Source organism: Pecten maximus, chromosome 7 (genome assembly GCF_902652985.1).
Source record: "Pecten maximus chromosome 7, xPecMax1.1, whole genome shotgun sequence".
NCBI lineage: Eukaryota > Metazoa > Mollusca > Bivalvia > Pectinida > Pectinidae > Pecten > Pecten maximus.
Window position 1 is genome coordinate 45,476,996 of NC_047021.1, and position 12,380 is coordinate 45,489,375.

Sequence of the window (12,380 nt, forward strand, 5' to 3'; positions counted from 1 at the left end):
ATAGAATGACCTTGACCTTGACCTACAGGGGTCAAATGTGTTAACAAAATTCAAACAACAACTTCGGAATGTTCAGAAGGCATAGGGTCATCATATTTTGCCAAAAACACTGTTAGTTTGTTGAAATGAATGACTTTCTGAACCTAAAATGTAATTGATGTCATTTGTGCTTAAATACTTCCAAAATCAAGGGATAATGATATTTAGACCTGTACCAATTACCGAAAAGAACAAGTATTAATTAGGGTTTGAAGTGTCTACTTCACAAGCTACACTGACCAGGTGAGCAGTACAGGCCCATTTGGCCTCTTGTTACATTTAAGTTACATTTTTTTTGTAAGGCTGATTAATGCATGTGATGATCTCTAGTTACTTTTCTCCTCCCCATCACGACTCAGTCACACCCGAGACACCTTTACCAGACTACGAGGAAGAGTCGCCATGGACACAAATCAACGAGAATCATATACGTTTCGCCCAACAGTTTGGAAACGTATTGTCCAGTATGGCCGACATAGGTATACCTGTGTGAACAGTGGAGTTGTGTGACCTATATAGCGACCTCTAACTATTGTGGCTGTTGTAGCAGTGACCTACTTTTCTTCCTGTGTATATCTTTTATGTGTGTTTATTATGTGATACTAACCTCACTTTATTTAATTAGCTTGTAATGTTGTTTGTGTTGTATCATGCTTTATAGAAACACTGACATAATGTTCAAGTTATTTCTTTTTTCTTTTTCCTTTTTTTTGGGGGTCACCCTGAGACAACGTCTCAAGTGACCTGTTCCAATTGCCTTTTGTCTGTCATCGTCTGTTGCCGTCTGTAAACAATTTACATTTTCGACTTCTTCTCAGAAACCCTGAACCATTTTCAAGGAAATATTGCAGAAACCTTCCATGGCAAAAGGTCAACCAAAATCATGAATTATATGGTCCTTTTGCCCCTGGGGAGGGAGAAAACTTCACTATAGTTCATATAGGGAAATTTTTGACTATCATTTGTTCGATTTCAGAATTCATTCAAACTTGGTTAACACTATTAGCATGGGATAACAGTTTGACGGTATGCACATGTTGGCCCTGACTGGTCCCCAGGGGCTGATGGGCGAGGCCAAAAATGATCAAATTAACTGAATTATTTCATAACTCAGGTGACTGTTAAGGCCCATAGGCCTCTTGTTTCAAGATTATTTGTACTTCATGCAGTTAATGCATTTGAATTCCAGAGCATGTTAATTTTATTTTTGTGGTTTTAGTGATTAAGATATATCTATATTTTTACGTCAGTGAATCATTATAGAAGCGTGATACAATATGAGACAATCACTTGTATATTTAACAGCGGAGCCCCACTTACTTCAACTAGGATATTACTTAAATAACCAGTCAGACTGTAAACGCCATTATTATACTTCTCTATACAATGTATATTCCTTATAATCCAATCTTGGATTACTCTAGCCACTATTTATGGAGTACATACCTAAAACTTATATAGAATACATTTTCTACTTCTCAAAAACTTCTGAACCAAATTTTAAGATTTTTTGTCTGAATCCAACCGTGACCAAAGGTCTTGCTGCGAAATTGATAATTATATGATGCCAAACCCCTCAGGGCCTGAGGGGCAGGGCAAACCAATCTCCTAGGGGCATGAGGGGCAGGGCGAACCGATCCCCTAGTGGCCTGAGGGGCAGGGCAAACAAGGGTTGACTTGATTGAAATTTCGAAAATCTTCTTCGCAAGATCCGAATATATGGCAGAGTCTCATAACATTCATGTTGCGCATATATATTTCAGATTTCTTTGTAGGAGAAATCACAAGTCTGATTTTCATTGAACATATGACCCCTTGCCGTACTAACATACTACTGCAGAGAAGATATTTACATATTTACATGCAATTCAGCTCGGAGACTTAAATATGTATCTCAAGCAAAAGTAAAATGGTTTCCTGTGGATTTTCTCCATATTTTCAATATAAGATGAAGATAAAACTGTCGGAGACTGTATAGAAGATGTTACTTTTGAATGTTATCAGATAATGTAGGAATACATTTCTGCCCTAGACACATCAGAATAGTTGGCAATGACAAGATTCTGCAGCAGGACTTTCAATTCTTGTGATAGTTTGTTTTTATTTGTGATAGTGTTCAGAAATGGTTAAGATTCTATGCTGATCAGATAATTACTAACCACATTGCCATCTAAAACCTCGCCTGTTACTGGAATAACTTTACAGACATAGTAAGTTGTTTAGATATCAAGATGCCAGAAACAGTCAAAAGCAGTGAGCTAGGGCTTAAACACAGGACATGTGGGACGTGGACTGGTGCCTGTCACTCCTAGGGGGTAGGCATGGACTTGTTAATGGCTAATTAATAGAGCTGGGCCTCCCGGGGTAGGACTGGTTACTGGTTACTAGAGCTGGCCCTCTCGGGGTAGGACTGGTTACTGGTTACTAGAGCTGGCCCTCCACTGGGGTGGACTGGTTACTGACTACTAGAGCTGGCCCTCCACTGGGGTGGACTGGTTACTGGTTACTAGAGCTGGCCCTCCACTGGGGTGGACTGGTTACTGACTACTAGAGCTGGACCTCCACTGGGACAGACTGGTTACTGGCTACTAGAGCTGGCCCTCCACTGGGGTGGACTGACTACTATAGCTGGCCCTCCACTGGGGTGGACTGTTACTGGCTACTAGAGCTGGCCCTCACTGGTCTGGACTGGTTACTGACTACTAGAACTGGCCCTTTACATGGACAGACTGGTTACTGGCTACTAGAGCTGGTCCTCCACTGGGACAAACTGGTTACTGGCTACTGGAGCTGGCCCTCCACTGCGATGGACTGGTTACTGACTACTAGAACTGGCCCTTTACATGGACCGACTGGTTACTGGCTACTAGAGTTGGCCCTCCACTGGGGTGGAATGGCTACTAGAGCTGGCCCTCCACTGGGGAGGACTGGTTACTGGCTACTACAGCTGGCCCCCCACTGGGGTGGACTGGCTACTAGAGCTGGCCCTCCACTGGGGAGGACTGGTTACTGACTACTGGAGCTGGCCCTCCACTGGGGAGGACTGGTTACTGGCTACTAGAGCTGGCCCTCCCGGGGTAGGACTGTTTACTGGCTACTACAGCTGGCCCTCTCGGGGTAGGACTGTTTACTGGCTACTACAGCTGGCCCTCCACTGGGGAGGACTGGCTACTAGAGATGGCCCTCCACTGGGGAGGACTGGTTACTGGCTACTACAGCTGGCCCTCCACTGGGGAGGACTGGTTACTGACTACTAGAGCTGGCCCTCCACTGGGACTGACTGGTTACTGGCTACTAGAGCTGGCCCTCCACTGGGGTGGACTGGCTACTAGAGCTGGCCCTCCCGGGTAGGACTGTTTACTGGCTACTACAGCTGGCCCTTCACTGGGGTGGACTGGTTACTGACTACTAGAGCTGGTCCTTCACTGGGGAGGACTGGTTACTGACTACTAGAGCTGGCCCTCCACTGGGGAGGACTGGTTACTGACTACTAGAGCTGGCCCTCCACTGGGGAGGACTGGTTACTGGCTACTAGAGCTGGCCCTCCACTGGGTTGGACTGGTTACTGACAACTAGAGCTGGCCCTCCACTGGGGAGGACTGGTTACTGGCTACTAGAGCTGGCCCTTCACTGGGGTGGACTGGTTACTGACTACTAGAGCTGGCCCTCCACTGGGGTGGACTGGTTACTGGCTACTAGAGCTGACCCTCCACTGGGGAGGACTTGTTACTGGCTACTAGAGCTGGCCCTCCACTGGGGAGGACTTGTTACTGGCTACTAGAGCTGGCCCTCCACTGGGGAGGACTTGTTACTGACTACTAGAGCTGGCCCTCCACTGGGGTGGACTGGTTACTGACTACTAGAGCTGGCCCTCCACTGGGACAGACTGGTTACTGGCTACTAGAGCTGGCCCTCCACTCGGGTGGACTGGTTACTGACTACTAGAGCTGGCCCTCCACTGGGACAGACTGGTTACTGGCTACTAGAGCTGGCCCTCCACTGGGGAGGACTTGTTACTGACTACTAGAGCTGGCCCTCCACTGGGGTGGACTGGTTACTGACTACTAGAGCTGGCCCTCCACTGGGACAGACTGGTTACTGGCTACTAGAGCTGGCCCTCCACTCGGGTGGACTGGTTACTGACTACTAGAGCTGGCCCTCCACTGGAACAGACTGGTTACTGGCTACTAGAGCTGGCCCTCCACTCGGGTGGACTGGTTACTGACTACTAGAGCTGGCCCTTCACTGGGGTGGACTGGTTACTGACTACTAGAGCTGGCCCTCCACTGGGGAGGACTGGTTACTGGCTACTAGAGCTGGCCCTTCACTGGGGTGGACTGGCTACTAGAGCTGGCCCTCCACTGGGGTGGACTGGTTACTGACTACTAGAGCTGGCCCTCCTCTGGGACAGACTGGTTACTGGCTACTAGAGCTGGCCCTCCACTCGGGTGGACTGGTTACTGACTACTAGAGCTGGCCCTCCACTGGGACAGACTGGTTACTGGCTACTAGAGCTGGCCCTCCACTCGGGTGGACTGGTTACTGACTACTAGAGCTGGCCCTCCTCTGGGACAGACTGGTTACTGGCTACTAGAGCTGGCCCTCCACTCGGGTGGACTGGTTACTGACTACTAGAGCTGGCCCTCCACTGGGACAGACTGGTTACTGGCTACTAGAGCTGGCCCTCCACTCGGGTGGACTGGTTACTGACTACTAGAGCTGGCCCTCCACTCGGGTGGACTGGTTACTGACTACTAGAGCTGGCCCTCCACTGGGGTGGACTGGCTACTGGCTACTAGAGCTGGTCCTCCACTGGGGAGGACTGGTTACTGGCTACTAGAGCTGGCCCTCCACTGGGGTGGACTGGATACTGGCTACTGGAGCTGATGTTGAAAATGAATAAGCTTAGGGGAGGGGTCATTAGCAGAGTCAGGATTTGCTAAAAATTTTCTCAAACCCAGACAGGCTTAAATAGGATACTTGATTTTAAATCTGTATTCTATATATTGGATAACGCTAAGTTTATTTTTTTTGTAACATTTTGAATAATTTTCTTGTTTTAAACAGTTTACAAAACAAGATATCAGATCTCAGTTGATCCTATCTGACTCTTGTAAATGTGTCAAAAATAGCCTTTGTGTAAAACCAGTTTTCTGTGAATCTTGGTAGGATTTACTTCCATGACATCTGTATCAAGTTACACTCCAGCATACCTACACATGTATCATAAACTACATGCCGGTATCTATACGTTACATTTCTGTAAAATCATCTAACTTTTTAGGGCACATATGATAATAATTTAATTTTGTATTATTTCGAATCTTTTTAAATTCCTTCCACGTCCTTATTCTGGTATTAACACTGAGAATGAATAAATTTTACTTTTATGTGAGATGTATCAGAAATGCTGCAGTTTATTTCAAATGCAGACAAGAAAAAAATAGAGGTTAAAAGCAGTCTGTAATTACTTTACAAAGTGGTGTACATGTTCCATCATTCAGTTTAAAAGTAAAATGTTGTAAACCTATATATCTACATGTACTGGGCGTATGTCAACAAGTCGATACTTCAGTACTGGGGATATTGTTAATTAAAGGTAAACATTTCTATAAATACACCTGTGTGTTTACTGTAGAGAGTGGCCTTGACTCGGTACAAATTCACCCAATGGACTGTATTGTGAAGTGTGTACTTACTAATACATAATTTACACATGGCGAATAAGAACGTAGAAACATCACGGCTCGTCGTTGTAACCTGTACTTGGATGTGAAGGGTTTCTATAAAAATGATAAAATACAACCCATGAATTCTGTACTTGCTAAGTCACTGCAAAAATGTATTCAAATTTGAAAGAGTATTGAAAGTTGACTTTATCTACAAGTTATGAATAAGTTAGATATAGGCTATGTGTCTATAAATAGACTGTACATCTGTTCGTTAAGCCAGGCCAGATTATATGCGTATTACAACACCTGACAATTTTCATTGTCGGCTCCATATATCTTTTAACAGTCCGGTGTTAAGTTTCTAAACATCCAACATTAAACTTATACATCAGATTTAGTACAGCTGTTGTAGTCATAATGGAAATTAGCATATGAAATTATTGAAAAATAGATTTTTTGAGAATTTAACTTTCTTGGCAATGAATTGATGAGGGTTATCTCCCTTGTCTAAAAAAGAGAAAATTTATACTCAAAATGTTTTGCAAGGAAAAGGAACTTAAAAAAATGACAAATCTTTTGTCATAATATGAAATAAAAATAACTGCTTGGGACCCAAATTATGAATGAAGGCTTAGTGCAATCTACTGGTGGTGTTTCCACCGTCTGTACTGTGGTTATTACTACTTGACAATTATCTTTTTCTAGTAATACGCATCCAACATTTGTTTATTAGGATCCAGTACCTATATTGTATTATACGTCATTATTACTTACTAGACCCTACATATATTATATATATATATATATCTGATAAAGAAATTCTGACAATTTTGTCCAGCCGCAGCCTCAAGCTCAGCTCCAGTAGCACAACTTTTGAACCAGAAAGTTTACCTACATACAATTTTATTTTTGAATTGTTCGGAAAGTGATTTTTAAAAACAAATCTTCAACATTTTTATAATCTATATTTCATATATAATATACAATGTATATATAATTATATTCTATAATCTATATTTCATAAATTATATATATATTCTATAATTTATATGTTATATCGACCAATGTTTATATTAATTATGCCCTATATAAATACTGTTGATATGTATGATATTACTGTACCATATTCAGCCTAATAAAAACCCTGTCCACCTGATCACGGAGGGCAGACCCATGCTGCCTATGATGTCTTTAAACTTTTAAAGGAAAAGGCTATAATTCGATATGAAGTCATGATTTTAAGAGAAAAATCTGTGATTATTTTTGGTTCATTGGAACACAAGATTTTGGTTTAAAGAATGAAGAGTGAACTGGCAGATAAGCTATAGATGCCTGTATATTTTAAGGAATTTTTATAAGCAAACCCATCTTTTTCCCCTTAAAAAGGTTGGATGTGTTATAATGGTGGACTAATTAGGTTGATTATAGTAGGCTAACTAATGTTTATCTGTTAAATGTCATCACAGCTTGTCTCACAGGCTTACAGCAGTTTTATTATCATTACTTATACTCTATCTATTATATATCATAATAAATGTATATAAACTAATTTTAATAGATTAATTAGATTATGTAGCATCCAGATATAAGCTCAGCAGGACATAGGTTTCTGTAAGAACAACAGTTTGTGTTCAGTCTTTGAAAGGTTAGCAAGGTTTTAAATGAAATTTAGTTTAGAGATAATTACTTGAGAGAATTTTTTGTTTGTTAAAGTTTAGAATGTGTTAAGGATTTTAAGACACAATCAATCCTCGTGTGTTTAGTCTAATACAAGATCAATCATTGTGTGTTTAGTCTAATACAAGATCAGTCCTTGTGTGTTTAGTCTAATACAAGATCAATCCTTGTGTGTTTAGTCTAATACAAGATTAATCATTGTGTGTTTAGTCTAATACAAGATCAATCCTTGTGTGTTTAGTCTAATACAAGATCAATCCTTGTGTGTTTATAGTCTAATACAAGATCAATCATTGTGTGTTTAGTCTAATACATGGACAATCCTTGTGTGTTTAGTCTAATACAAGATCAATCCTTGTGTGTTTAGTCCAATACAAGATCAGTCTTGTGTGTTTAGTCTAATACAGGATCAATCTTTGTGTGTTTATAGTCTAATACAGGATCAATATTTGTGTGTTTAGTCTAATACAAGATCAATCCTTGTGTGTTTAGTCTAATACATGGACAATCCTTGTGTGTTTAGTCTAATACAAGATCAATCATTGTGTGTTTAGTCTAATACAAGATCAATCATTGTGTGTTTAGTCTAATACAGGATCAATCCTTGTGTGTTTAGTCTAATACAAGATCAATCATTGTGTGTTTAGTCTAATACAAGATCAATCATTGTGTGTTTAGTCTAATACAGGATCAATCTTTGTGTGTTTAGTCTAATACAAGATCAATCCTTGTGTGTTTAGTCCAATACAAGATCAATCCTTGCGTGTTTAGTCTAAGACATGGACAATCCTTGTGTGTTTAGTCTAATACAAGATCAATCCTTGTGTGTTTAGTCTAATACAAGATCAGTCCTGTGTGTTTAGTCTAATACAGGATCAATCTTTGTGTGTTTATAGTCTAATACAGGATCAATATTTGTGTGTTTAGTCTAATACAAGATCAATCCTTGTGTGTTTAGTCTGATACATGGACAATCCTTGTGTGTTTAGTCTAATACAAGATCAATCATTGTGTGTTTAGTCTAATACAGGATCAATCCTTGTGTGTTTAGTCTAATACAAGATCAATCCTTGTGTGTTTAGTCTAATACAAGATCAGTCATTGTGTGTTTAGTCTAATACAAGATCAGTCATTGTGTGTTTAGTCTAATACAAGATCAGTCATTGTGTGTTTAGTCTAATACAAGAATAATCCTTGAGTGTTTGTCCAATACAAGACCAATCATTGTGTGTTTAGTCTAATACAAGATCAGTCATTGTGTGTTTAGTCTAATACAAGATCAATCCTTGTGTGTTTAGTCTAATACAAGATCAATCCTTGTGTGTTTTTAGTCTAATACAAGATCAATCTTTGTGTGCCTTGTGTGTTTAGTCTAATACAGGGTCTGAGTCCTTGTGTGTTTAGTCCAATACAAGACCAATCCTTGTGTGTTTAGTCTAATACAGGGTCAATCTTTGTCTGTTTTTAGTCTAATACAAGATCAATCTTTGTCTGTTTATTTTATTCCATTTATACTTTCACTGTAAAATCTAAGCTAATTTTCAGACTTTTTTAGAGATTACTTGGTAGATGTAGCTAACAATTTCATAATTCTTTATGTACAATACTGTCTAAACTGTAGAATATTAATACATAGATACTCTAATTCTTTATGTACAATACTGTCTAAACTGTAGAATATTATTACATAGATACTCTAATTCTTTATGTACAATACTGTCTAAACTGTAGAATATTAATACATAGATACTATAATTCTTTATGTACAATACTGTCTAAACTGTAGAATATTAATACATAGATACTCTAATTCTTTATGTACAATACTGTCTAAACTGTAGAATATTATTACATAGATACTCTAATTCTTTATGTACAATACTGTCTAAACTGTAGAATATTATTACATAGATACTCTAATTCTTTATGTACAATACTGTCTAAACTGTAGAATATTAATACATAGATACTCTAATTCTTTATGTACAATACTGTCTAAACTGTAGAATATTAATACATAGATACTCTAATTCTTTATGTACAATACTGTCTAAACTGTAGAATATTAATACATAGATACTCTAATTCTTTATGTACAATACTGTCTAAACTGTAGAATATTAATACATAGATACTCTAATTCTTTATGTACAATACTGTCTAAACTGTAGAATATTAATACATAGATACTCTAATTCTTTATGTACAATACTGTCTAAACTGTAGAATATTAATACATAGATACTCTAATTCTTTATGTACAATAATACTGTCTAAACTGTAGAATATTAATACATAGATACTCTAATTCTTTATGTACAATACTGTCTAAACTGTAGAATATTAATACATAGATACTCTAATTCTTTATGTACAATACTGTCTAAACTGTAGAATATTAATACATAGATACTCTAATTCTTTATGTACAATAAATACTGTCTAAACTGTAGAATATTAATACATAGATACTCTAATTCTTTATGTACAATACTGTCTAAACTGTAGAATATTAATACATAGATACTCTAATTCTTTATGTACAATAAATACTGTCTAAACTGTAGAATATTAATACATAGATACTCTAATTCTTTATGTACAATACTGTCTAAACTGTAGAATATTAATACATAGATACTCTAATTCTTTATGTACAATACTGTCTAAACTGTAGAATATTAATACATAGATACTCTAATTCTTTATGTACAATACTGTCTAAACTGTAGAATATTAATACATAGATACTCTAATTCTTTATGTACAATACTGTCTAAACTGTAGAATATTAATACATAGATACTCTAATTCTTTATGTACAATAAATACTGTCTAAACTGTAGAATATTAATACATAGATACTCTAATTCTTTATGTACAATACTGTCTAAACTGTAGAATATTAATACATAGATACTCTAATTCTTTATGTACAATAAATACTGTCTAAACTGTAGAATATTAATACATAGATACTCTAATTCTTTATGTACAATAAATACTGTCTAAACTGTAGAATATTAATACATAGATACTCTAATTCTTTATGTACAATACTGTCTAAACTGTAGAATATTAATACATAGATACTCTAATTCTTTATGTACAATACTGTCTAAACTGTAGAATATTAATACATAGATACTCTAATTCTTTATGTACAATAAATACTGTCTAAACTGTAGAATATTAATACATAGATACTCTAATTCTTTATGTACAATAAATACTGTCTAAACTGTAGAATATTAATACATAGATACTCTAATTCTTTATGTACAATACTGTCTAAACTTTAGAATATTATTACATAGATACTCTAATTCTTTGCCAGTAGAAGATTTCAAAATGCATGAATTTGTTTCAACATGAAAAGCAACAAATGCATAATATCTTGGAAAATTTACATGAATTGTTTAAAAAACAATGGATTTTCTTCAAAAATGTTTATGAAAGTTTCAATATTTGGTATTAAAATGGGCTGAACCAGGAGTTCCTATGCTACCATTGAAAGCACTAAACTTTCACGTTAAGTCTGCAGCAAATTTGATCTGAAATCTTCTTGCCTCAGTTTCGTCAGTGTTCCTGATACTGACAGAAATATCTTTAAACTTTCGATTTCTTTAGGAAAGCATTATTTCATTTTAAAAAATAATCAGTGTTAAGGGACTTTTAATTCTGTAATGCTTTCGTGAAGTAATATTGATGAAACCATATTGTAATATACATGTATATTAATATGTTTTAAAGAATTTTTTACATTTTAACTTTTGCTTTTATTTGTGTCAGTTTTAAACTTTATTTCTGAATGTCGTACTTAACATGATTAAATTATGTGTGTATTTTAATTGATTATTTTGCATTATATGTTTGTAGAATTATATATATAGTTTATCTGTAAACCTTAAAGATCGGTTTTGCGTTTGTTGATCTAGAAGCTGATGTTCTGAATGGGAGACAATCAATATACTTATGTACTTATGTTAAACTTACTTGAAAAATTATTTGTAATTTCTGAGAACTAAAAACACAAATCTTTCAAAAACGGAAAGGATAGCATTTTAGTGCGAAAAGAGATTCCAAATTACACTGTGATAATGAAATACAGTTGTATTAGCAAAACCAGAAAGGATTTGGGTAGTACTGATGTCTTTAGGAGGAAGCTTAATGTGTAAATCTAGACTTTAACTTTAGGAAGAAAGAAGAGTTCTGATATATTGTGGTGTACATAGATGTTGTCAGTCTAACCCAGTGGAGCCTCGTCAGTCTAACCCAGTGGAGCCTCGTCAGTCTAACCCAGTGGAGCCTCTGTCATAAATTTCTACCTTATTTTTGTCTCGTCTTCGATTAAAAGCTGTCAAAGTTATGGTGTTAATTTTCCGGCAGCAGTCGTTCAGCATCATCAGCATTTCACTTTAAAGTTTTTGTGTTTAAATCTGTTGCTTAAAATGTAGAAGTTCAACTCAACCAAAAATAATTATATACACTATAATTAGATCAAATAGACTTGGAAAATCATTATTCACATATGGTAGACATTTGACTTTTTCTTAACAAGCAATACATCATCAGTCATATCAGAGAGAAAGCGGACAATCGAGAACAATGTCAGCGGTAGACCGATAGTGTTGATACACCATTAAGTACAGTGGTAATTGATCAGCTAATTGGATCTCATTATGACATCATTAGGTTATTTTTAGACTAATTAAGCACTGTCAATGGAAAATAAGACTATCATATCACCATGGTTTTGTATCATTGAGATTTCTATATCATAAACAGAATCCTTCTGTTTCAAATGAAGGTAATTAAAATAATCCCTCAGGGTACATTTTATCAATGATGTTTTTCAGATCCGTTGTCAAAACAGCTGTTAATGGTTTCAACGGTATTAACTTGTGTGGCGTACGTGTGCCTATACAATGTATATAGCTCATAATTAATGCATAGCGGAGATATTTTTGTGAAAAATGAATGTCTGTTCCC

The 12,380-nt window shown here is 36.9% G+C and overlaps 1 protein-coding gene across 3 annotated transcripts in view; it reads left to right on the forward strand.

The window, feature by feature from the left end:
- Nucleotides 1-12,380, forward strand: part of LOC117330968 — a 53,116-nt gene that overhangs the window by 32,532 nt on the left and 8,204 nt on the right. For 2 of the 3 annotated variants that reach the window (XM_033889557.1, XM_033889559.1), the window contains one exon: nt 399-518. The exons of the other annotated variant lie outside the window; for it this stretch is intronic. In XM_033889557.1, coding sequence (XP_033745448.1) covers nt 399-518 — 120 coding nt within the window. The remainder of the gene's footprint in view (nt 1-398; nt 519-12,380) is intronic. 3 annotated transcript variants of the gene reach the window in all.